This window comes from Callorhinchus milii, unplaced genomic scaffold (assembly GCF_018977255.1).
Source record: "Callorhinchus milii isolate IMCB2004 unplaced genomic scaffold, IMCB_Cmil_1.0 Scaffold5, whole genome shotgun sequence".
Taxonomy (NCBI): domain Eukaryota; kingdom Metazoa; phylum Chordata; class Chondrichthyes; order Chimaeriformes; family Callorhinchidae; genus Callorhinchus; species Callorhinchus milii.
Genome location: NW_024704746.1, coordinates 36,301,371 through 36,329,321, shown reverse-complemented (window position 1 = coordinate 36,329,321; position 27,951 = coordinate 36,301,371). Strand labels below are relative to the sequence as shown.

General features: G+C 36.9%; 2 protein-coding genes and 1 non-coding gene across 4 annotated transcripts; 1 reads left to right on the top strand and 2 right to left on the bottom strand.

The window, feature by feature from the left end:
* Window positions 1-3,893: 3,893 nt before the first annotated feature.
* LOC103185315 (bestrophin-3) lies at window positions 3,894-16,154 on the top strand. 2 transcript variants are annotated; one of them, XM_007903740.2, is made up of 11 exons: window positions 3,894-3,955; window positions 5,227-5,335; window positions 6,561-6,731; window positions 7,540-7,634; window positions 9,018-9,251; window positions 10,036-10,190; window positions 11,634-11,711; window positions 11,829-11,981; window positions 12,622-12,702; window positions 12,961-13,112; window positions 14,705-16,154. In XM_007903740.2, the coding sequence occupies exons 3-11, from the start codon at window positions 6,580-6,582 to the stop codon at window positions 15,549-15,551; spliced, it is 1,947 nt and encodes a 648-aa protein (XP_007901931.2). In that variant the 5' UTR covers window positions 3,894-3,955; window positions 5,227-5,335; window positions 6,561-6,579; the 3' UTR covers window positions 15,552-16,154. The 2 variants fall into 2 exon arrangements, with proteins under 2 accessions (XP_007901931.2, XP_007901930.2); XM_007903739.2 differs by lacking the exons at window positions 3,894-3,955; window positions 5,227-5,335 and adding an exon at window positions 6,235-6,283.
* Window positions 16,155-16,817: 663 nt separating this feature from the next.
* Window positions 16,818-24,512, bottom strand: nots (nothepsin). Its single transcript, NM_001292689.1, is given in 9 exon segments — window positions 16,818-17,066; window positions 17,185-17,283; window positions 18,819-18,963; window positions 20,585-20,707; window positions 20,947-21,146; window positions 21,717-21,835; window positions 22,250-22,367; window positions 23,041-23,221; window positions 24,448-24,512. Coding segments are annotated over 9 exon segments (1,206 nt in total). The 5' UTR covers window positions 24,504-24,512; the 3' UTR covers window positions 16,818-16,901.
* Window positions 19,255-19,326, bottom strand: trnav-uac. The gene has a single exon. It is a non-coding gene; the product is annotated as a tRNA-Val (tRNA).
* Window positions 24,513-27,951: the final 3,439 nt, after the last annotated feature.

Sequence of the window (27,951 nt, the reverse complement as noted above, 5' to 3'; positions counted from 1 at the left end):
TCGAAGAGGAAGGTCTTCGGGCACGACCTGAAGATGAGGAAGGAAGGGGCAAGACGAAGGGATAGAGGAAGAGTGTTCCAGGGTTTCAGGGCATAGTGGCTGAAAGCAAGGATGGTGGAACAGAGGGCACGAGAACATGTAGATGGCCGGAGCCAGTTGAGCGGACGTAGCTGGTTGTGGGTTGGGAGGTAAGCAGGTCAGAGAGGTAGGGAGGTGCCAGGGCACGAAGGGATTTGAAAACGAGTGTGCGGATCTTGAAAACGATCCATTCAGCGATAGAGAGCCAGTGGAGGCTGGCTAGAACTGGTGTGATGGTGGTACGGAGTTTAGTGCGGATAAGTATCTGGGCGGCGCAGTTTTGGAGTAGCTGGATCTTTTGCATGATGGGACTGGGGAGACCAGTGAAGAGGGCATTTCAAAAGTCGAGTCAGGAGGTAACAAACGCATGGATGAGGGTTTCGGCTGCATCTAGGGAAAGGTATAGTCGGCGGTGGGCAATGTGGCAGAGGTGGAGGAAGGTGGTCCTGGTCAGATGTGGGGAAGGAAGGACAGCTGTGGGTCGAACTTGATGCCTATAAACTAATGCTAATCTTTAATATTCTCTGCTTTCATACTTGAAACTGGTCAAATAAATCTGAAAGTACACGAGTAATGCCAATTGTTTTAAATATGATAATATTTTTTCATATTCTTAATAAATATGGCTATTATTTTCAGGATCTGATTATTGCTCATGCAGTCATTTATTTTGACCCAATATGATATACCTCTATCTAAAGGATTTCACTTCCAGACACAAATTGTGATATACTCTAGTTGCATTGTAGATACAACCAAGAAACAAACCCACAGACAATTAATATTGTTTCAAATTAAAATAAGTAATCCATCATCATTGGCTAGAGAAAACATGACAGTGCCCAACTAAAGGGAAACACAGAGTCTCCTTTGAGCAGGATCCAACTTTAAACATTTCCTAGAGAAACAATTGATGCTAATTGATTTACTCAATTTATGATTTAATTTACTCAAACAGTAGCTGGAGGCAATGAAAAGGTTAATAATTTCCTGGAAGAATGTTTACATACAATAACTGTATTACTGAATGCATGGATAAAATGCATAAATAATTATTTATGACAACAGAAATTCAGTGATATGCCAGACGGTCGGTGCCTCAAATGCTTAAAATTAACAGAACTGTACAACATAAAATATCTTGATTAATATAAATACTGTATTTATTTTGGAAGCTGTTTTCTTTTTAAGTCTGAGTTGCACACAGTTGAAAAGTATATTTAAATGAAATAAAATTCAAATTGTTTTTCTTGCTCCAGTCTTAACCAACAACAATATTATTTTGTTTAACCCCTCTTCCAATGCCTTGTGTTCAAGGTCACAAGGTAGAAATGCTCGACTGAATGATTGATAACAATGTTGTGTAATATACTGCGAACCATAATCTTGTTGCAGAATTTTTCAGGACTGTATTCTGAATTGATTCTTAATTTATTTAAGCATCTAAAATGACTTTTTTTTTAAAACCACAAAGTCTCATTAAGGACAGATTGTGAATTGATAAGATATGTTTTATTTTGCTCAGCTTTCATTGGCAGTGTTTGAAAAGGAAGTCGGCCGTTATCACTTATTTCCCCTTTCCTTTTGGGACTTTGTTTCTGTTGCTCGCTGCAACCACAGGTTAAGAAACCTGTTGAGACTTCAGTTACTTAACTCAACTGGTTAAGCCTCTGACAATCAAACTCTAATCAAAATCAAATTCTAATGCAAAGAAATATGTGATCTTATAAGTGTTATTACACAACATGTCATATGAATAAGCACTAAAATTTTACTTTTCAACACTTTTCAATTTGTGATAGAAATCATTGACTGATGTGTTTCGATTGTAGGCTGTTATGAAAATCCAATGAATCCAACATATAGAAAGAACTATGTTTAAATCGCATTACAAATCTTTTAATTGTCAAATCTGATAAAATGTTCACTTGTTCTCCCTCACTCCAGAATGATACTTACTTTGGGCCTGGATGTAGAACTGGTGCCGGGAATAAAATGGATTAAAAAAATGCGAAACAGATCACTAACAGCAACCATTACATTACTGTACTATCATTCCTCTTCTATGACACATAATTTTGCTCCCACCTGTCTTTGAGCATGGGAATGTTTACTTTGTGGAAGCATCTGTTACAAATTCCTTCCTTGTCTATAAATCAGAATGGAGGGTGTTGCTGAAGACTAAAGTTCACATCTACTCTACTGAAACATGAACCAAAGGTACACACTCTTAAGGGGAAAGGACTTTGAGCTCATTGTCTGGGCCAACACTGCAAATGTAGCTCTGAAACAGTACTGCATTGTCAGAGGTGCCAACCTTCAGATGAGATGCTATATCAAGGTTATGTCGGCCTATTTTAAAGGTCCTTTGACACTGCTCATAAAGAGAATGAAGTTTCTCCTGGTGTGCTGGCCAGCAATCTGAATAGAATTGGTCATTCACTTCCTGGCTGTTTGTGAGGCATTCGTGTGTGCAAATTGGCTGCTTCTTTTGCCTTAAAAAAAACAGTTACTACACTTTAAGAAACTTCCTATCAAGCGCTTTGAAATGTTCTGACGTAAAATACGCTATAGCGTGCAATAAGTATTATTAATCTTTACATCTAAAAGAAAACATCCTATCCATGGTTCGATATATGACATATCATTGAAAGTCTGTAAGAGATGCTTGACTCTTCTATTCCTGGTTTACTATAAGTAACTTGGCATTTGGCACCACTCTGTAATAATACTTGCTTCACCCTACTCTATAAGAATTGCTAACTAGTATTTAAATGCTGGTAACATTTTTAGTATAAAGACCAGTTTAGATTGCTGGATTCAATTTGTTATGGCAGTAAAACATGAGAAATTTAATTTATATTTCCTGTTTCAAAATTGCCTGCGTCTGAAAGAGAGTTCTGCAAGTGCACAACTAGCTGTTTAATAATATCCTGGCAACTTCATGAGCTGTCTGTTCATCAATCGCCGAACTTTAATAAACCTTTTTTTGAGCAGTGAGGCACAGCCTAAACTCACCCAACATTGATTTGTAAAGAGCAAGACGGTCAACACTTGAATAATATTCTGTAAAGATAATTCTTAAGGGCAGTCAGTCCATTGGACCTCTTGGAAACTTTGAAAATATTATATTTAAAATCCAGGAAGTTCACTTTGCTTCATCTCCATTTGCATTTTATTACAGTTGTTGTAAAGTTGTATTGGTGTGAAACTGTCCCTCTCGAGGTGCCACATTAATTCAGTTCAATTCCATATCGATCCTCTAGAATCTAGATGCACTGTGGTTTTCAAATACATCTTGATTTGACAAGATCTTCAGGTACAATTGACACAAAAACCTATAGTACATCTAACTGCCTTGTTAATATTCTCAACACCTACTGCTATCTGAGCCTTTGCGCAATGAGACCAGGATTGCAATCACTAGCTAATGGCAAATTGTTTGTTCACATATCATAAGGAGCGGTAAATGCTCATGGATGCTAGGAAAGTGAGCTAAGAACTCTCAAAATATCCTTTAGGATCTATTGGACTGCATTAAATTTCTCTCAGTAGACTGAGAATAGAGAGGGGTGTGCAGTCGATTGGCAACACTTTCCATGAATTTGTAACCGGTCTGATGAGTGTCCTTTCAATCTGTAAACCTGTGATGAAACATATCTGCATATAAACCAATAGCTAACACATATAATGGATGAAATCAACGATTTACTGGCTTTGACTTCAGGACTGACCCCTTCTTTCACCAGAGTATCTGTCTGGCCAGCACAAGCCCTGTCCAAATCTAAAATTAGAAGATTATTCAAATGTTGGCTGAAGGACAGTGAATCCAGGCATTCAATTTAAATTAAAAGCAAATCTTATCAGATTATCTGAGGTAAGGAGTGTCTTTACTATTTTACTGTTTATTGGTTGTTTATTCTAGATTTTCTTCTCCCCAAAACTGTAGTTTGAACCACTAATGTGCTAAGAAGGGTACACTGTCTTGAAGGATACAGAATACTGCAGTTTAATTCAATTTCTTGTTCTGAAACGTTATTTCAAGCCTGAAGTAAATGCAGTATTGGTCAAATTCTAATTAATATCCACGCAGTTGAACTGTTTCTATATGTTAATAGACAATGTTTGATTTTAAATGTATGTGTAATTAACCTGTGTAACAAACAGTAACAAACAGAGGTAGGTGTTTGGAGAGTGGGTCATTTTCCCACATTCAGTGCCCATCAAGAGATAGCACCTCAATGTGCTAGTTATATTCCAAGTAGCATATTGAATCAGTGCCTGTACTAGAGTGCCTCAAATTGACAGCCAGGAGCTATACAGGTGCTCAAATTCACTTTTGCCGGGCAACAATTAAGTGAAGTGTAATGCTGCTCCTGTGTTGCTGAACTGACATCTGATTGCCATTTCATTTTAATACAACTAAAGAACCAGTGAGACTACAGAGGCTCAAAATTCCTCAAGAAATTTATAAACTGCGGAAAAACTAATTCCAAATGACGAATGAATTTAAGTAATTCCCAAAAAATTTCCCCCACTTCAATTTCTAAGGCGATTGCTTTAATATTATACTAAGACTGTATTAAGACAGGCTTCTGGTTCCTCACTGACATCAAAAAATCTTGAGGGCGTATAGTTTGGGACACGACATGTCAAGCGACTGCCAGGATGGTGGAAGGCGAAATCCATCCCACTTCCCCGCTCTCTCTCCATAGCTCTGCAAACTTGTCCTCCCCAAATAATCTTCTAATGGACTGTTCGAGTGCCTTTTAAATTTACTTCTCAATGAATGACAGGCAACATAAAATGTGTTAGATTTCCCCACTTAAGGTGATTACAACCACACTCTCTGACCTGAATTACACTTCTTAACCAGCAGCTTCATTGCAAAGTTTTCACCCACAGAAAATCACCCAGTTGAATCAAAGGAAGCTCTACGGGGTGAAAAATGAGGTGCATGATGCAGTAATTATCACCACTGATAAGTAGCACATCAACTACCACATTTTTCACCCCAGTATGACACCTGATCTGATAATGCAATGTGTTACCCCCAACTCTGCATTTACAAATTGGAGTTGTAACATGTGGTAAACGATTATACTAGTGAATCTTAAACACTATTTGAATTGTTTTATCAATCACCAGGGAATGTGCTGTACCTGAAATGGTCGTAGGCAAGTTGTGTGGCGAAGAGGGAAAACATACCAAGCTGAGAACCATTAAAGGCTATAAATGACAGTGCAGTATTTCACAGGTAAGCATATAATAAATGTATACCAAATTATGTGGAAGAGATCTAGGATTTTGAGACAATGTGTCAAATTCCAGAATTATTATTATTATTTAATTAGCTTATTATATTACTTTTTCACTTCAACATAAAATTGAGAAATAATATTGCATAAGCTTCTTTAATAATAATAATAATAATCCTTGCATTTGATATAGCGCTTTTCACGGCGGGAGGACGTCCCAAAGCGCTTCACAGAACACACTGTAAAGTGAATTGACTGTATATTTGTGGGCGAACGCGGCAGCCAATTGTGCACAGCAATGTCCCACAAACAGTCGTAGATTGAAAATGATCAATTTATTATTGTTTTTGGTTTTTGGAGGGATTATTATTAGGCTCTGTGTGGAGTAAGGAAACTTGCCTAAGGTTTCGCCCTGCCTGGAATTGAACTCAGGTCTCTCACTTGCAAAGCGAGTGCTCTAACCACTGAGTTACAGGACTCCTAATTTAAAGTTACATTAAGTAATTATTGTGCTTATAAAGACTAACAACAGTTAAGCAATAGTTTTTTAACAGTAATTGTTTATAGAATGAATAATCTATTTGAGACTTTGAAAAGGAAAATCTTGTTGGCTTTGAGAGAGCGCATCACTCAAAAGATCTTACACAGCGTCAAAGTCTGGATAAAATTGCACATCAACCATAGTGAAACTGGATGCTGCCCTAATAATTTGCTGTGGAATAGCCTTTTGAGGATTCAGTAAAGCATTCATAAGGCTGCAAAAAGATTTGCTGGTTTCCGACTGGTGTGATGAACAGATTAACTACTGAGCCAACCTCATCTCACTGTGAATCCAGACTTCACAGTTTCAAAGCTGTTTTGAATAGCCTGATATATTAACCTATTTTTGCATGCTCTATGTGTCTCGTACAGATGACAAAAGGCCAACACTTATCAGAATATAACAGGTTCTCAGTTTAGTGGTAAATGAATAGGGTCCCCGTTCCCCCACCCGCCCCGAGTAATTACCCAAAGTGACTTTACAATCCGCAATTGTAAAAATAGTTTCCTTAGAGATTAAAATTAATTTTTTAAACTTTGCCAGATTCATGTTCTTTTAAATGATGCTACATTTTACAATTAAGTGCATAAATACACATTGTAACAGTGTGTGTGAAATATTGGATTTGATGTGTGTAATATTAGATCTAATCTGGGTTTTGATCATGTATCTTACTTTGGTAGGTACAGCTACTGGACGACCATGACTGTGACATATTCCAGCGAAGTAGCCAACGCCACTTTCTTTGGATTTCACAGGCTCCTCTTGCGGTGGAGAGGAAGCATCTACAAATTGCTATACAGGGAATTTGTTGCATTCGTGAGTCTTTATGCAGCTTTAAGTATTGTGTACAGGTAGGTAGATCATGCATTCAAGGCGATACAAAGCTGTTCAACAGTAATCCTTATTTTGTGTTCAGATTTATTGTGATGTACCATGTACAGGAGGTGAAATACATTTCTAAACTAGGAATTATACTGTAACCACAACTTGTAGTGATTTGTGCAGGACTGAAGCACACAAACAGAAAAACACAGGTTCAAAGCCTGGTCTTTGGGAGAAGCTGATCTCAGCCTGGGAAGCAGTTGGGGTAATATATTCCAATTTAGTGAGGTAAAGGGAAAAACAACCCCCACCCCCCACAAGGTTTGGGCATGTGAAGGACAAGTGCAGTAACCTATGCAGTCACTGACCTCCCAGGGTCCCATGGACACTGTCAGGTCTCGCGCAGGAATAATGGCAACTTGGGAAAAATATTGAATAATTTCCAGTGCTTGTAAAACTCTGCTCCCAGGTAGAAGGAAAAAGTAAGCAAACGTATTCAAGAAAGGCGAAGAGAGGGGATGGAAGAAAATTGGGAGAAAAAAGTTGGCAAAACATTTTAAAACTCTGAATTTCAAAAAGTAAACAAACGTGCTTTGTGCAGATTCTCACACAGCAGTTGGCCAAATTTTGACAGAAGAGAAAGTTTTGTACTATTAAAAGTACAAGATAAGCTCCTAAGATTTATTGCTGTAGTACATAGACAAGTGATCATTGTTCTGAGCATTCATACAAACTGATGATTTATGCCAGACAATCAAGTTGTCATGCTTAACCTTGGCCTGTATCAATGTTATTCAGGGCAGTGAGTATATGCATTCTCTTCTTTATCCATTTCAGATTAATCCTAGCAGAAAACGAAAAGCGTTACTTTGAAAAAGTATCACTTTACTGTGATAAATATGCTGAACAAATACCAGTAACATTTGTGCTTGGTAAGTAAACAACTGTGGCTGCCAAGGGATGACCCAGCTGACTTGCATGCGAATACTGTAGATCTAATTGCAGAAGACGAAGTAACCTTAGCACCAGTCCACTTAAAGTGAGCTGTGGGCATTCAAGAAGTCATGTCACTCAACTCAAATACAACAACAGCTACTCTTTATATGAAACATCCCGCTTTCTAGTTCAATACAGTCTTATATGTATATGTATATTACATGTACATTGCATAGCAATATTACAAATTATGTCTTTAAACAATGCATTTCTTTTTAAAGAGCCGCTGTCTTTTTGAAAAACTATTGGCAAGTTGTTAATAAACAGACAGGACTCCTGCAGGCTATATAGCGAGGTAACGTTGTGGTATTACTTTTATTAATTCCTTAAATTAGTACCAGCCTTAATTTATAGAGAGTGTTAGGAAATAGTGCAAATTTTATTTCAGAAACAAAATCATCAAATTCAATCTTAAATGATTATTGTTTAGCTATAGCTATAGCATGTTGCTGTTAACAATTCAGCCTTGGATCAGACTTATCCTCAGAAGAAAGAAAATAATGTTTATCTACCAATGCCCCAAGCATAATCAGTCATAGGTTTCACATATAATTCAAGTGACAGTGGTTTCCTGGTCCCCCTATATATTATATATGATATATAATCCTTATTCACCCATACTTTTTTCATTACTAATATCATGTCTGCATCACTTATGATCATTAGTATGTAACGCATTATCAGATTGTTAGTTGGATCTGCTAAGTTGAGTGTTATTTCTGGAATGTTTAAATAGCTCAGTCTTATTACAAAGCTCCTCTCTAAAGATTCACACTGTTCAAACCCTTCAGGAGAATGTTGTAAAAAAAATAATGGGTTTGTACTGAGCCTATTTTTAGTGAAATCAGGATTTCACAGGAGACAACTTAATTTTGTTAATTGCTGGAATTCCAACTGCCTTTGGAAATTGAAACCAATCTCTTTAAATACATCTGTGCTGGGGGAAGCTGTGTTCAGCAAGACAAAAGAATTATGTTCCACACTATCTTTTGCAAAAATGAACTGATAATAATAATCATCATCCTTCCATTTGATTTGTTGATCTGAACTGTTAACTGTTGAATTATTGAAGAAGAATATTCAATTCACAATCTTGTGCCATCTTGGAGATTGCTGAAGTTTTTCGTCCACAAATATAGTCAATTCACTTTACAGTCTATTCTGTGAAGCCCTTTGAGACATCTAGAAGATGTGAAAAGCGCTATATCAAATGCAAGGATTATCATTATTATTGTTTAATCGAACGGGTAATTTTTCTAAGCAGAATAGAGAAAATCTATCTCTATCAAACTATTCAATGATTTACTCTGAATTTGCAGGTTTTTATGTAACCTTGGTTGTGAATCGCTGGTGGAACCAGTTTGGAAATCTCCCATGGCCAGACAGGCTTATGTTTCTGATCTCGAGTGTGGTGCATGGAAAAGACGAGCGTGGGCGCTTACTGCGAAGAACTTTGATGCGTTATGTCAACCTGACTTCCCTGATCATCCTGCGCTCAATCAGTCGTGCAGTCCACAAGAGATTCCCAACAATGGACCATGTAGTGGAAGCAGGTACTTGTCGAGGAGGCAATACATCAATACCAACCAATATTAGCAGCACTGGGAACATTCACTGTGAGATCACAGTTCAGCAATGAATTAATTGGCAGTAACACCAGATGTTAATACCAGATGCTGTCGAAATTAACAACTTGCATTTATAAAGCATTTTTCACAAAAATGCCTCAAAGCGCTTGACAAATGTAGTAGTGCCAAATGATTAGGGAAAAAAAACGAGATTAAAGGAATCTGCAGTATTAAGATATTAATATATTAAGATATTAAGGATATTAAGAAGCTTGATTGAATTTAAAAGAAGTTGAAGAATAATCTCTCGTTTCGTTGCTTAAAACAACAATAACTTGCAGTTCAGTTCATTTCATGTAGGGTGAATAATATCCAATGTGGAGCTAGTAACTTATAATTTAATCATAACTCCATTGCCGCCTTGCATCATCCCATATACTCAGTATTGCACTCCTAATTGAGCACTTTCTTAGTTATTAATAATAATTTTTGCATTTGATATAGTACCTTATCAAATCTTCGAGACATTTCAAAGTGCTTCACAGAATATACTGTAATATATTTATATAACTTTTTTTAATAAAAAGAGCAATTTTCAGACTGATGACTAATATAGTATTATTTTCACACAAGAAAAATTATCATGTGTGAAGCAGCAGTTCTGAAAATCGCTGCTATGAGTGCCCATCCATAACACGTATATTATTCAGAAACAATATCTCAAAATTGTCGGTGGTGGAGCAGGCTAATTTTAATAATTCATACACAGGGTTCATGACATCAGATGAACGAACAATATATGAAAATCTCAAATCGCCACACCTTAAATACTGGGTCCCATTCATCTGGTTTGGGAATTTAGCCGCGAAAACACGGAAGGAGGGTAGGATTCGGGATGGTATAGAACTACAACTGCTTATGAACGTAAGTCTTTGAAATTTTTATTAAAGCTTGTTTATTGTTCATTTATATAGAGCCATGAATGGGAGGGCGCTATATAAATGCAAGTTGTTGTTGTTATGGTCCAGTCCTGAGATAGGCAGCATTATTTTAAAAGCATTTTCTAAATGATCAGTTATTTTCATTTTTTTAAAAAAAAGACAGATATGTCCAAACACATAGGTATTCAGAATTAGTTGGGAATAGAACCTGTGATCCTGAAAGCTTGGATATGTGAACTCCTTTGGTAATCCAAATGTAGTAAAAGATAACGCACTCTAATTTGCCATTCAACATTTTCAACAGAATCTAATATTCCAGAGATTAAAAAGTTATCCTTATAGCACAATGTACTTTAAATTGATGTCAATTTATCTTGTTAAAGAATGCCTTTAGTATGTTCCTCACTTGTAATGCAGAAGCTGATATAGTAAATAGCCGTTAGTTTCAATGGGCGTAAAATGTAAGCCTATTAGTAAATTGATGTTACTCAATTTAAAAGCAATGGAGTAACTCCACTAGTATTTTATAATAAACAAAATAGCAGTCTTAGTTTTGGAGTGTTGCACACCTAAAGCAGAGTTGTCGGTTTGAACCTCAATATTGACTGAATTTGAAACTCATTGCATCAAAAAATATTTCAGGAGCCCAAGTTTTCAGCTAAGCCACCAGAGGGAGCAGTCCACAGTAACTAAGCAATTTCTAATAATCCTTGCATTTGATATAGCGCTTTATCATGTCGTTGAGATGTCTCAAAGCGCTTCACGGAATATTCTGTAAAGTTGATTGACTGTGTATTTTGTGGGCAAAACGCAGCAGCCAATTGCGCACAGCAGTGTCCCACAAACAGTCGTGGATTGAGTGACCAAATTTTTTCTTGAGGGATTATTACCCTCGAATGCAATCTGACAATCGACTACCAACTGACTATATACTGTTAAGTAAACAGAGGTGTGTAGAGTAAGAAAACTTGCCTTAGGTTTTGCACCGCCCTGGAATCAAACCCAGGACATCTCGCTTGTGAGCACTTGGCACGGCAGAAGTTCAGTGAATTCTAATCAACAACAACAACTTGCATTTATATAGCGCCCTTCACGCCAGACGCATCTCACGACTCTCTTAGAACTAAGCCCACATGCAAAGCTCCAAGTAAATATATAAAACTTCTATAAAGTATATCCTGCAAAAGTTGCATAATAATGTAAGAAAATAGTGTCAGGAAATTTACCAGGAACCGAATTAATAACTTTGCAAAAGCTGTAATCCCTTATTACTTCATCCACAGTCGATCCACAGTGGTTGGCTTTGCCTCACTAAAAAAGACTTGCTTCACATTTCGTAATATTGCACCAGGTCAACTGCATTACGGCTGTGCTTTAGTATGTATTGAAAGTAATCTACTCTATAATGCTATGGTTTCTGTTTAAGGAAATGAACAGGTACCGTTCTCGATGTGCCATTTTATTTGGCTATGATTGGGTTGGCATTCCCCTGGTTTACACACAGGTGAGTATAGTTATTGCTCCTTACCTCTTCCCGGGTTTCATCATCTTACTGAAGCCCCAATTTTGCTTTCCTTGCAATATTTGCTTCTCGTTCCATTGACTCTTTGAACTTTATCAGGTTGTCACCCTCGCAGTATACACATTCTTTTTTGCCTGCCTGATTGGGCGGCAGTTTTTGGATCCTACACAGGGGTATCCTGAACACGAACTTGACCTTTACGTCCCAGTCTTCACTCTGCTTCAGTTCTTCTTCTATGCAGGTTGGCTCAAGGTAAGGGATTCCATTTTATAATATAATCCCTCTTTCCTTTAAACTTCAAAGACAAAACACATCACGATGAGGTGTCAGACTTTCAGTGTACCCTAAAAACTTCTGAAGGCCTGTAATTGCAGTACACCTTACAATTATTTTGTTAAGTCTGATAGTAGATATTTATAGAAAATATGATGGAAAACAGACAGAGCCAGTTATAGGATTGGATTTTTGCTGAATCTTACAGGCAAGATTAAATCAGATTCATCCATGGGTTTTGAGGAATTGATATTCAAGAATCATTATAGCTTTTAAGGCAGAATTCACTATATCTTTTAAAACCCACAATTCTGTATTTTCTGATGCAAAGCATTAGCACTGTGAACTTGGAAACAACCCATTTGTTCAAAAACATTTTGTAATAGTGGAACACAATCATTTTAAAACACTACAAGCACCAAATATTGTTAGAGTTGAACTTGTATGATTCTACATTTATTTTAATGAATAATAATAATAATCCTTGCATTTGATATATCACGTTTAAGACATCTCAAAGCACTTCACAGAATATACTGTAAAGTGAATTGACTGTGTATTTTGAATACCGAGATGTGATAATCACTCTACATTTCAAGGTGTTCACTTTTATATAAAGGTTGCGGAACAGCTTATTAACCCATTTGGGGAAGACGATGATGACTTTGAGATCAATTGGTGCATAGACAGAAACTTGCAGGTATGTACGGATGCCTACATCACTACACTATAACATTACCAGCTAAGGTGGTGTTTTCCGTCCATCATTCCAAGACAGCCCAACGAAATAATTGAAGGACTTGTCTTAGCAATGGTATGAAGTATTTGATTAGAAGCAGTAAGCTGGAGCTCCTTTGTGATTATTTGCATTGTTCTGTTTGTTTTATTTCTTAACATTTATGGCAAATATTGGCATTGTTCATTCTCCACCACATCTATTCTGCTAATTTATTTTCAGGTTTCTCTTATGGCTGTTGATGAAATGTACATGAACTTGCCAAAGGTCCAGAAAGACATTTACTGGAATGATTCAGATCTCCGTCCACCCTACACTGCAGCCGCTGCTGATTACTGTATACCATCTTTCCTTGGTTCAGCTGCAGATGTAGGGTAAATATCAGTATTGGTGCATTTGTGGGATAGCGGGAGGAAATCATACAAAGGCAGAAATTGGAAGCTTTGTTCAAAATAATAATAGGCATTTCTGAATGCGTATTATTCCTTAAAACAAAATATTTGCTAACTACAATCATAGTGTGAATGTGGAAGGAATATATCAATGCCAGTGACTGCATCAATTTACATGGATTGTACAGCACAGAAAGAAGTGAGAATTTCCATTCCTGATCAGTACACAATTTAACCCTTGTAGAAAACACCCATGAGTAAGATAAGGATCAGGCTGTACTGTGATTCCCCCTTATCACGACCACCACACTTTGAAGAGCATCCCAGCATTCGTTGTCTGAGCTCACAAATGAAAACTAGCCACTTGGTATTGTAATAATACTTGCATTTGATATAGAGCCTTATCATGTCTTCGAGATGTCTCAAAGTGCTTCAAAGGTATTGTAGGGTTAACAAGAATGATAATACTCTGTTAAGACATCCACTACTGTAAGAAGCATTATATTAGGGAAGAAAACCCTCTCCTTAAAATCAAGTTCAAGAGAAAAATCTGGCTTTTTAAAAATAAGTTCTACATAAAACTGGTTGTCTCCATCATCTTTGTAAAATTTACCTATTCCAAACTACAAAGTGAAATAGCAAAGAAACTAAACTCAGCAATTGAATTATGTGTTATGTGGCCCATTGTGGATTGTACTTTTACAATAGCTGCACTCAATATTCCACTGAATATGAAACTAACCATTAATGGTAATGGCCATCTGGTCTGTCTTCGGCCCTGAGAAATCCAAAGTGAATACTTGGCATGACTGTCTGACAGCAGCTGCTTCAGTCGGTCCTTACTAATGATGTCTCCTATTAGTGCAAGCTGTCAATCCGCCTGGTGCACTGTGCACCTGAATGAAAATCAGAATCTCCAAACAGCTTGGTCAAGAGGGATCCAGCAGAAAGTAGGTCAATTGGATGTTTGTTAAAAGTGCTAGTGACTATTAAATATTCCAAGTATCTGCAGTTTCCTCTCTGTACTTTCTTGGGATGGGGATTGTGTGTGGAGATCTGACATAAACAGCAAGTTGCAAAGGATGATACTGGAACTGCGAGGTTATGCCTATCTGGAGAGGCTGAACAAGCTTGGACATTTGGTGAGGGGTGACCTCATAGAGATCTTTAAAATTATGAAAGGTTTTGATAGGGTAGACATGGAGAAGATGTTTCCACTTGTGGGAGAGACCAAAATCAGGGGCCATAAATATAAAATAGTCATCAATAAATCAAATAGGGAAGTCAGAAGAAACTTCTTATCCCAGAGCGTTGTGGGAATGTGTAACTTGCTACCACAAGGAGTAGTTGAGGCGAACAGCACAGATGCATTTAAGGGGAAGCTAAATAAATACATGAGGGAGAAAGGAATAGAAGTTTATGTTGATAGGCTTAGTTTGAGGAAGGGCAGGAGGAGAATTACCAGGAGCATAAACGTTGGCATAGACAAGTTGGGATGAATGGCCTGTTTCTGTGCTCTATATTCTATGTAATTATAGGCATCCATGTTAACAACATTTGCATCTATTTTGCAGGCTTTCTAATTTGGACATTCAAAGGGCAGATGATGATTTTTACAATGATTACAAGGAGAGGAGGTCAGTGTTCAGGAGAGTCAAGCGCTTCCTGAGTTCGTATGATTATCCTGAGGAATCCCCCACAGGGCATTTCTTCACCAGGCTGAGCAGTGAAATCCCCGGCATCTACCATATACCTGGAGAATTCAGATTTCCCCATCATTTTGAAGAGCATGTTCCTGGAAGGACAAGACTGCATTCAGCAGTTCCTCATCATAATGAGGGCATTGAAGAGCCAACTCACAGTAATATAAAAATGTCAATAAGACCCAGTAATCTAACTTTGGTTACTGAGGTTAGCACCCAAGAATCTACCCCAAGCTTCACATCCTCCTCTGAGGCCAAGGAGCCCAGCAACCATTCCCTCTCCCCCCAAATGCCAAAAGTGGTCATAACTCCAGCAGAGGATTCAGAAACACAGGAACTTTTGGGGTTATCAGAAACCATGGATTCAATCAAGGATAAAAGTACTCCAACAAACAGTGCCCATGATCAGAGGAGCATTTTGCCTCTGATGCAAAAAAACAATGAGAACACAATACATGCTTTTGAAGAATGCGATGACAGTCTCCGATGTTTACCACCAAAGTTAGATCCAGGGCTTTGGGCAGCAGCTAGTGAATCAGAACATGAAGCAGATGCACCTACGAGATTCAAAGCAACTGCAGATGACGGTTTCAAACCAAATAGTACTGGAAGTCATGCAGAATATGTTGAAAGTAGGTATCAGGAATGGGACAATATAAATGCAAGAGAAACAGATATAGTGGAGTTTAGCAAAGAGGAAAGTAAAGAGAAGCCATAGACTGTATAAAATGTCAGTATTGAAAACAGACTCACCATCAGAACTTCAACATCGATTGTTTTCAAGAGTCGTAATCTGGGAATGTTCTTTGTTGTCAATTTTAATACACAGCTTTCTTTATTATTTGTTTCTTAACACTGATGACCTGATATCTTAAAAGGAACTTAACCAAACAGTTGTTCTACAAATTGTATATCCCATTGTTCTCAACTCTTTCTGTAACGAGTCCCCAGGAGAATTTGTCAGGATGAGAGGCTCAAATGTTTCTTTGGTCCCATTGGTTCCACTTGTACATTTATGTCCAACAGTCACTCTAGGATCACACATCACAAGCTCACAAGGTTCTGATGAAAAAGGTCCTTCAGCTCATTCGATATCAAGCATCTGGAATACCCACCCTACCATCTTTCCATTATCATGGATAATGTCCTGTCCTGTAGCACAGTGGTTAGAGCACTCGCTTTGCAAGTGAGAGACCCGACTTCAATTCCAGGCAGGAGGCAAAACCTTGGGCAAGTTTCCTTACTCCACGCGCCTAATAATAATCCCTCCAAAAAAACAATAATAAATTGGTCATTTTCAATCCACGACTGTTTGTGGGACATTGCTGTGCGCAATTGGCTGCCGCGTTCGCCCACAAATGTAGTCAATTCACTTTACAGTGTGTTCTGTGAAGCGCTTTGGGACGTCCTCCCGACGTGAAAAGCGTTATATCAAATTCAAGGATTATTATTATTATCATCTGAAATACTGTACACTGTCCAGTGCCTTGGGACGTACTCCTGACGTGAAAGGTGCTATACAAATGTAATCTTGTTGTTATAGAATCAAGCTGTTTTTTTCAAAATATCCAGTTATCAATTACTCTGCTGTCATCATTTCACATTTGTAAACTTCAATCAATTTTGCAAAGTTGAAGAAGAATCCATATGGTTAATACAGCCAGTGGCCTTTCATCCTCCGAGTTGGATTGAGGACAATTGTACTGTATAAAGCAAATCAAGATGATGTGGATTTTATTGCAGTTGAAATAACATTTGTTTTTCTCAAATAACTCACGTAGCAATCTAGTCTTGTTATAGAATGCAGCCTATGAAGACATGAGGATTCAAATTAGTTATTTTATTTTTTCAGAAAAACATTAATACTGGAGTTCATCAGTAGTTAGTAGATCATAACATGTTGTCCGATTGCATGTTTCTATGTTGGGGGAGGTGTCGGTGCACAAAAATATGAATTGAAAAATGCATTGTAGCACTACACAATACCTTCAAATGATTGTGGACAGTTTTATTAATTACATATTAAAAAAGAAACCATTCACTTTTGGCGTTTTGGTCCTGTATTATCTCAAACAGGATGAGATCTGGCAAATCCCACTCGATCATTTCCCCGGTCAAAAATGGTGTAGAATTTTGTAAGAAAAACATCTCCCAGAATCCATAATGGTCCTGCCCTGGTCACCATATCCATTTCCTGGAAGCCACTTAGGCACAGTGAGTGATCACCTTGAAACTTGTATAAAATAAAGAAAAACAAATGCTGTTTAAAACCCTAGATAATATAGCATAATCCACAGAGGAATTTTGGTTCATTCATCAATAAAAATTGTAAATACAATTACAAATCCTACCTTTTTCACATAATCGTTTGGACTTAATGAAAATTCCACTTCTCCAATAGTAAAAGTCACACTTGCCATGCTAGATATCCTTTTGCAGTCTACAACATACTGGCAAATAGGAAATAAATTATGGATGAAAGGAGTCAGTTTGAAAACACCATCACACTATTTAAATAACTTTCCTAAACATTTAGGTTTTGATTTGTCAAAGTCTTTTTCAAAGTGATGGTGTATCCTTGGATATATAATGGAGTAGAATTTTGTAGGAGAAAGTACTAACACCTATACTGTACTTCAATAAAATGTGTAGCTATTCCTCTTACACAGCTGAACATCAGCAGAGAGAAATGGATGGTTAGGTGTTACAGAGTACCCAATTTCAAAGTTAAGAAGATTAAACCTGCAAATTCTTTAGGAAACAATTGACCAACCTTAACATTGTTACATCAAAGCGCTTTGAAACGTCTCAAAGACATGATAAGGTGCTATACCAAATGCAAGGATTATTATATTATTACATTGAAAATTTTTAATTATGTATGGAAAAAACAAAACTCAATCAGCACATTTTGCATTTTAGAATAATTAAAGTAGAAAAAGGTGAAATTCATCAACATTATATAACTAAAAGAAAAGATTGAACACATTCAGACCACAAAAATGGAGCAATGTCTTGAAATAAAATAAGAATTAACTTTTTAAAATGTTCTCAATTTATCCTTGTCTCAACGCCTGGCTAATTCAGTGAAGAATTAAGCAGTGTAAACACAGCTTCCTGCTTATCTGCTGGAAATCATAAAGCATTACTTCCAGCAATATAAACAGGGTACAAGTAATAATAATAAAATAATAATCTTTGCATTTGATATAGCGCCTTATCACGTCTTCGAGACATCTCAAAGCACTTCTCAGAATATACTGTAAAGTGAAGTGACTGTATATTTTGTGGGCGAAACGCAGCAGACAATTGCGCAGAAATACCAAAGAACCATAATCCCAAAGGAATACAATACTTCATGACTAAAATCACCATAAATTTATTGTTAAATTCCCCCCACCAAATTTTTCAGTGACAGATGTTTCACTAGAATTCAAAAAACACTGCTCTACTATACCAACTGCAGATTTCCACCTGACCCATTTGCAATGGGAACTCAAGATGACATCTCAACAAGGATGTCATCCCACATTAACTGGATGGAATTATTTGGACCTCAATGCTTTGCAGCCCCCATTAAATTCGTAGTACATGTGTATTTTTAAAAAAAATAAGATAATATGGAAGCAATTTCATGGCTGTAATTTGTTTTTGTGGTTCAGACTACAGCTATAAAGCACACAAAGTTTACTATCATTATTTGTCATCATTTGAGATATTTGATAAGATTACTGCCACACAATCATTCACAGATATCTATAGCGATATATGAGCCAGATTGTTTTCGCAACTTATTATGTAATGTATAATGGTCAAATCTCTGAAACCTCTTTATTAAAATACAGTACATCACTTTTTCTCCAGCATTACTTAATGTTCATTCCAGTGTACAAATAGAATTCAATATGACACAAGCTCAAGCTACCTATTTTTAATGGAATACAGTATAGTTATAAACTGAACAACAAGCGGTTTAAATTCATACCTCTCCATCGCCAACTGACATGGCACCGAGTTGTTTGTGCAGCTTTCTTATTTCTTTTTCAGGGCCAGTAATCAAAGAGGTTCCAGTGTCGACAATAGCGGCACATCCATTTATACACAAAGTAAGCATCCCATCAATCTTTACACTGGATAGAAGATATTACACATTGTAAGTTACACCGAGACATAAGCACAATAATAATAATAATAATAATCCTTGCATGTGATATAGCGCTTTTCACGTCGGGAGGACGTCCCAAAGCGCTTCACAGAACACACTGTAAAGTGAACTGACTGTATATTTGTGGGCGAACGCGGCAGCCAATTGCGCACAGCAATGTCCCACAAACAGTCGTAGATTGAAAATGACCAATTTATTTTTTTTTGGTTTTGGAGGGATTATTAGGCGTGTGGAGTAAGGAAACTTGCCCAAGGTTTCGCCCTGCCTGGAATTGAACTCAGGTCTCTCGCTTGTAAAGCGAGTGCTCTAACCACTGAGCTACAGGACTCCACAATACAAAAGCATAAGAAGTGATTCTGCAATCCTTTACATTGGGCTGTTAAATAGATAATTAAGAGCACCCAAAATTGCCTCTGAGTAGGTACATGGTTAACACATGCAAAATTAATAATAACAATAATAGTAATCCTTGCATTTGATGTAGCATCTTATCACATTGTTGAGACATCTCAAAGCGCTTCACAGGATTTACTGTAAAGTGGGTTCACTATGTCCCACAAACAGTCATGGAGTGAGTGACCAATTTTATTTGGGGAATTATTAGCCATTACTCCAGGAGAAACTCCCTTTTTTGAAAAGTACCATCTTTAAAATCCCACTGAACAGGCAGATGGGACCTCGGAAAATGCAACACACCTCCAGCACTGTATTGGAGTGTCATCTTAGACCATGTGATTCCAAGTCCCAATATGGGGCTTGAACCCATAATCTTTGACTCAGAGGTGACTGCCCCACCTCTGACACACAATCATAGATGCACAAATTAGATGCAATACAGACCTATTTTTAAAAGAATTTGAATTTTTTTTCTTCTCGGGTATCTTAAAATATCTGACCATATAATATAGGTGAAATTACCATATAATGAGCTATCTTTATGTAAGAATGTTGGGGTATGCAGAATTAAACTGCAATATCTCTACAGGAATATAATTTCCTTCAACAAAAGTTTATAGTGAAAGGAAATATCTATGGGGCAAAAGTTGCTGATATTTGTTAAGGTTTTCATTGTGTCAGTCAAGGTACACTTTAAATATTTTTGCAATTTTTACTCATATTTTTCATTTTTTTTCTTCCTAGCACAGTAATGGGTATCCTATGTATTTTTGTCTTTTTAATGATACATTTTCCCATTAAAATCTTTGCATAATGTTTATTTCTAAATTATATTGTTGATTAAATTATTTTCAGGCCCTAAAATGTAATCACTTTGAAAATAAAAATGGTAACTAACTGCTGGTACCTGTTGATCTTGTGATGATTTCCAGAACCCATTACAAAAAACAGATTGTTACTGCAAAGACTCAAACAATCTAATTTTGCTTCAGATCATCCCCTCTGTTTGCCTATTTATTTTCTCTAATTTTCACACAAAAATGCATTCAAATACAGATTGTGTGGTAAACTGAAAACGATTTTTAGAACAATTTTAGAGATTTTCTTTAAATAATAATAATCTTGCCGGCTTTTGAATAGATTTTAAATGCATCATGAGTTTGGACATATAATGCAAATTGTCCACTTACTTATCCATTCTGATTTGCCAGTAGCCTCTTTCTGTGACAGGAACCCAATTGATTGAACCTGTATAACATTCATGGTTAATACCTCCCAACAACAATTCACCGCCATAGTCACTGTCCATTTCTCTAGAGATATCAAAGTGCAAGAGATAAATACATGAAAAGATTATTTTGTCTAAAAATAAACATTTTTTTTTAATCACAATTGACACTTTGGCATAATTGGAAAAAATGTGTTCAACTTCAAACATTTTACATGCTCTATTGTAGGATCGTTCAGTCATTAGCAATTTCTTTCAGGCAAGCATTGTTATTTAAAAATATTATTTTGTTTTGATGGTTGCAAATACTGTATTAAAACCAACCTGTTTATTAGAACAGAAAATATTGGTTCCACCACCAGATTTTGGTGCATCATTCTATCAAACACTGGAAGGGCTCCACCTTCAGCTATTGAAGGATACCCTAGCCCCAAAATACCATCAAACTGTGCAACAGCAAAAGTTGAACCTGGCTCAAAGACAGATTCACCAAATTCTTGTGCTCGGATGGTAATGTTGCCGATCTGGAAGAATAAAAAGGAATAACAGTGGAATAACAAATGTGTGTCCTGGAGTTATAAAGCAAGAATCCTGTCTGTCAGTACAGAAGATAACACAAAGCAGCCTCTGAACCTAACGTGGAATTTGCAGCTGGCTGTGCTTAGAGTGCTAATAGACACTTGACCTTCATATGCATCACTATATACATACTACTTTGAAATAAGAAGCATGTGAAGAATTCGTTCCCAAACATGGTTCAGTGTACCTAATGCAAAATGCAGTTTTAATGTTCAAATATTGTAAGCCTCTGAAATGCAAAACTAAGTTTAAATTCTAAATTAAAAAAGCATTGCAGTATAAGAATTACTGTAGTGTGAGGAGTAGCAAGTGTTTTTGCAATGTTATAGGCACATTTAAGCCAGTGAAAACCCATTGAATTCAGACAGAGAAATAAAGAGAGACAGGCACATTCATAAATAAAGGAAAATAAGAGGGTTTAGCTTTCAGTTATTGTTTCAGTCACACTGTTGTTTGTTTGTATGAATGCCTTTCACCATGGAAGTCGGCCTCAATTGTATTAAAATCCAACTTACTCTGACCATGTCTTTACCCAGCACTCCTGCAAGTTGTCCTGTACCATATCGTATGGAAAACTGATTGCCTCTGGGAGCATATGTTGTGGAGTGAAAGGATTTAAATTGTTCATGCATTTCTGTATACAAAAGAGAAAACAATACGTACCAGCAACATTTGGTTTCCTTCCCATAGGGACAAGAATTAGTATCATAGGGTTGCAAAGATTGATCGCAGATTGTGTAGTGCGGACAAAAGGGACTAAAACGTAACAATTTCAAACAGTATTACTCAATGAATGGAGTGGCAAATTGGGACTCCTTTACTGGGATTCCTTGATTTTTTTAAATGACAAATACACACATGAATAAGAACAAGCAAGGAGAGAGAGGGAAGAATATTCAGCTAGAATTCAGCTTTACTTCTCACTGAAGTGGCAAGGAAAGTTAGAAAGCACTCTGATAGTTGGGATTATACCTAGTGCAGTACAGCGCAGAAAAAAAGTCATTTCAAATGATAAAACATGCATACATTTGTATCTGGTTTTACTCACTGCATGCCTCACTGATACAGTAGGCTGAGGGCACCCAGAGATTAGAAGAGCCGGTATCAAACACGACTGTAAATTTCTGAAGAGGAGTTCCAATACCAATCTCTCCATAATATTGGGCCTAATTGTACAAAAGCACAATTGAGTAAAACAGCAACATTTAAAGCATTCGCAGGAAATTTGCAACATTTAAAGCATTCACAGGAAATTTGCACATATCNAAAAAAATCAAAATGCTTCTTCCAATCAAAGTGCCCAGGTCTGAACATGTATCTCACAAAACAAAAGAAAAATGATGTTAGATGCAGTTCAATGTTTGAAATTAGAGCACGCCCAGCCCCAAACAAAAGGACAGCATCAACAAAATTAACATTATGCCTTTCACAGTTATAAAATATAGTATGAATTTTTAATTTTCCGATGCTATACACTATCCTTTGTGCTGTACTTTGTTTTCATCATTTCTTGTGCGATAATAAATAATATTGACAACACTTGCATTTGAAACCACAACTTTGCACATAAAATCATTGCAAAATAAGTTACATTATAACTTACTTGTATTAAGTACAAATGCATCAGTTAATCTGCACCAATAACACTCCACAAGCAGCAAAGAGAAGAGCAACTGATTAATTTGGGGGACTGTTGACCAGAACATTGGAGGAGGCTCCTTTCTCTTGTTATCATTACTAATAATGAAAATGTTACCGTTTGTTGGTGTGCATCCCCGGAATTAGAGTTATATCACATGGTTATTCATTAAACAAGTTTGTATATTAACAATAGCTTACATCCATATAATTTGATAAGTGTTCAAACGCTGTGCCCTCATGAGTCTTGACAAGTTTAGAAGGGTAGCAGCTTTGATATTTCTCGGCAAAAGCTTCAAATTGATGATGTCTTAGAAATTCCTTCAGTTGGTCACGTTCTCTCAGGACTTTTCTAATTGGCTTGAAACGGGTCAGAGGAATCCTTCAATAGAGATTCAGATTTTGGTTGAATGCCACACTCTCGAGCAAGATTACAGATAGATGCAAGTAGCTGTTTCTTTTTTTATTCTGGTTCCCATTTGCCTTTAGCCCTTTCCTATAATCTCCACCCAAAACGTTATTGGTTGACTATTTGTGGAAACAGCCAACCCATTCCTCAACATCTCCATCGACATTTCTACAACCAGAATTGCCCATCCCCCATTCTACCAATATCCCTCCGTCTCCAACTAGTATTAGAAATCACAACATGAGCCAATATCTATGGAAAGTGTCCACTTTCAATTATGATACATGAAAGCTTAAATTCGTACAAAAGATTCAGAAAAACAAGCATAACAATCACTCAAATTACATTTAAAAATGACATAATTAACAATATAAAATTTTAAAATAGTTAGCGTTGTTAAAAAATCATGCCCAGTTAGATAAAACAAAATAAAAATAAAGAGAAAAAATCTATCAGGGTTACATACTTCTTCTTTGTAACCCTGGAATACTGAGATAACAATCACTTTCTGTAAAGCTGGAGTTTAAATGCAGTAGTTTATCAGGTAGGATATTAATATACTCTTCTATGAAGTATGAGTTCTGTTAATCATTGATTTTAGCCTTTAGAATTAAATCATTACAACAAAAAACATTTTAAGGGGGAAGTTGGCCGTAGGCACAGTCGAAGAAGAAGGTCTTAAGACTTGATCTGAAAATGGGGAAGGAAAAATGATCTTGACTGAAGGAGGCGAGGGAAGGGGCAAGTCGAAGGCACTTTGGGATGGAGTTCCAAAGAATGGGGGCAGATACACAGAAAGCCCAATCACCGTTGATACATTTGGGGATGAGGCTGAGGTAATCGGTTTAGAGGTAAAGGAGTGTAGGTTTGAATAGTGGAGAAAGGTGACTGTTGTGAAATTTTTACTTCAATATCTTTGGATTTCAGAGTTAGATTGAATGGGATAAAATCCATGATAGGGGAGGTTACACATGGTTTGTGGAATAATGAGGCTCAGCTTGATGCTTTCTGGGGTTCTGAAATCAGTTCACTATCTCAAAAAAAATGAAATAAGGCCCTAGTGACAAATCTACAGCAGTCTTGTTGCAATGTTATAAAGTCCATGTTCCCTGGTTTCATCCATTCAGATTAAGATAAAATACTTAACAGAAATATTCTTTTTATTCTACAGATTCCAAAGAATATCGTAAACCACGTACCTGATGAGACATTCAGTCAGGTGAATAAAAAACAACACTGTTACGAACACCTTCATTCTTACTTTGACTCAACAGATGTAGGAACAAGTGATCAGCTCAGTGTAAATCCCTAATACTAACGGGATTTGTTGAATTTATAAAACCTGCAGGTCATCAAGACCCTGCACTAAAATCAACAAAGGAGATCAGCGCCACTTGGCATCACAAAGCCTACAGTTTAAATTGTGAAACAGCTGATAATCTGAACTGAAGTTTGTACATCTCCATTGCAAGTTATTCCAGTAGCAAAATAAATTAACAAGTAATGTTATCTTTCTAAAGTACTCTTCTCTAATATAATTTCACATCCAAGATTTTACACCGTCTTTGAGTTTGTTGTACATAGGATTATGAAGATCATTAATGGTTCTATTTCTCAAATGTAATTGTAATATTTTGTTTAAAATACAGAATACATTTACGGGATACCGCTATTTTGCAGACCGCTATTTGATTGAATGAAATGAGCAATCGGAGGAATTTCAGCCCATTAAGAAAATACCACCAGTTTATTAGATCTTGACAGATCTTTTAATCCCAATTAATACCTCTACTATCCCTAATGATTCCACCTTGGCAGCTTCCACAACCTTCTATATAAATAAATGCTTCCTGACCTCAGGTCTGTCTTGGTTCTGATTTTAAGACTATGCCACCTTGTAATGGTTCCTCTACCAAAGGGAAGAGTTGGCCACTATCTGGTTTGTCAATTTTACCATTATTTTGAATATCACAATCAAATCATGACCCTTTGTGGCCAAATCATGGCCCATGAGCCAGAAGTGGCCCAACAAACATTCACACTAGTTTTGGTAAGTCTATGTTCGATCAATAGTGTGTTTCCAACAACAGCATCAACTTACATTTGTATAGCGCCTTTCACGTTGGGAGGATGCCCCAAGGCACTGAGTTTTTTCTTGATTGAATATTTCTTGATCTATGGTGTAAATCAAGAAATATTTAATCAAGAAAATTCACTTTGTTGGCCGACCAAAAAGTTTGGCCACCACTGCTTCAAGGTATATAACCCCAGTTTACCCAGCCTGCTATCAAGACCCTTAGTTCCAGGTATTAATCTAGTGAACCATCTAGCAAGGCTAGTGTATCAGTCCTAACATTGGATGCTCATACCTGATAGTGTCCAACAATCTGTGTTTGATCAGCGCTAAGGATCATCTTGACCTAGGTTTGTTGATGGAACATTTTGACTAAAACAGTTGCCAAAATCCATGGAAAGCTAATACACAATTTGTCAATAATCTACAAGCAAACTTTTAACTCTTTGCATCTCCAGAAAATTCCATATCTCCTGGATCGGTGAATTTATTTTTTTAACATTCACCTCTCGCAATGTGTTGATGAAGAGTTACTTAATATTACAATAATAATGTCACTGAGATATTGGGGGGAATTTACAGGCAATATTACCATATTTAAAAATATATATTGAAAAATCCTAAATGAAGGTTATAAAACCCTTGCTCTCATTCTCACCTTTCCGTATTTTCAATTTCTTATTTTTTCTTTTGTTTCTTGTCTCTGTCAGTATATTTTCTGTTTTAACTGCTATTGTTTCTTGTTTGGTCTGCCATTAATTTGAACATATCATAACTATTTAATTTATCTAAATGAAAAAGTTTCCCACTTTCCAATGCTTGCTTCAAACCATTTGGCTAGAACTGATGAGATGGTGGTATGGAGTTTGGTCCGGGTAAGTATGCGGGTAGCAAAGTTTTGAACAGATCAAACTCCTAACATTTTTTTTGTCTGACTGCCAAATGCAAGAAGTGCAAAGTGATGGGTGAGATAAATACACTGACAGGCCAGGCGAGATGTGCCAAAACAACTTACTTTGTTTGCAGTGCTGGGGAGGGGAAATTTAAAACNAAAAAAACAGCAGCAAAATATATAATTCAAGGTGGGTTTTACTTCACTGCGTCATTTGGCTCCAGCCTTGGAAATATTGCTAAACAGAAGTCATCAGGCAACTAATATATCAGTCAGTTTCTCATGCTGTTTATATTTCTGGGACTGAAGCTGCTAGGCTCCCAGTATTAGGGTGACTTGTACCAGGAAAGTAACAATCAATTCAATGGGAACTGTAAAAATCACAATTTCACAGAAAGATGTGTAACTCCAGAATGGGTTATTATTACTTTAATTATCACAGAGAAGGTATAGCAATCCAATTTTTATTAACCTTAAAAAATCTTCTTTTGAAAGTTCCTCAGTGATGTTAATTGAATGTTCCTCAATGGTTCAAAAGAAGAACACTGCATAAACAGAGGTTTTGGAAGTGTCATGATTTGGATAAGACCTTAACAAGCTCCTTGTTCAGATGCAAGGTCTCCCTGTTCAGGAGGTTATTTAAAGATCAGATCCTGTGCTGCTTTTCAAAAAGAGAAGTGCTTCTCGCAATGTCCTTTTTATTGATCAGCCTGGTGTTTGACACCTGCGGAAACCCATCCCGTGCTTAAGAGTATCAAAACCAAACTGAGAAGTCCATGCATCCCACCTACACATTGCAATTCTAGAGATAGATTGTTGGAATGCGCACTCTCTCCCTGGAGTGATGCATCCTGCTTACCTAATTCTGGAAAGTATTAGGCGCAGGTTGGTAGCCCCAGAGTGTGCATTCTGGTATTGCTGGAGTTGAACCAGGTAAAATTGCATAGCTTGCCATTGATATATCCCAATGTCCTGGACAACAGTCCTCCAGATAAAAAATAAATTGGTCAAGTCACATCATAGCTGTTTTGGGGACACTAATGTGCACAAATTGGTTGCTGCATTTGTATACAAATACAGTCACTACACTTAACTGAAAAAAAAATCTGTGAAGGACTTTGAGACGTCTTAATATGATCAGGCGGGCATGGTATCAAACGCAAGAATTATCATTAGGTACATCAGATCCCTGTATAGGCAACATTTAAGGTCCATGATATTCCAACCTGACTTGTAATAGGACGTAATCAAAAGCCGGTCAGTGTTTATGAATCGTGTTGAATCGTAATCGAATGACTGATGATATCACTGACCCCGTCGCAGGAAGCTGGTCAGCTCCATTACAGCAGATGTAAGATCATGGTGATACACTTCAAATCACATTGTTTTTGTGCTACAAATTCTGTTACTGTGTTTTCAAGCACAGCAACAGGATTTTCAGGGCGATTTGAAGTACGACAGCAGATTTGGTAATGTCAGGAGTTTGGATTTTTATGTAAGAAAATGTCAGGGGCCATAGCCCAATTACGTTAAAAGTAAACATTAGGACAAAAAAACACATTTGTAGCGGAGTTCAACTGTAGTACGTTGCCCCTTTGAAATTCATACACAAGTCAGATTTTTGTATTTTATTGGGAAGCAAAATACTGTATGAACAGCCAGATACGATTTGTTACTCTGACTTAAGATTGGCACAGTAAATTTGATTCCTAGAAAATGCAGTGTAAAAAAATGCTG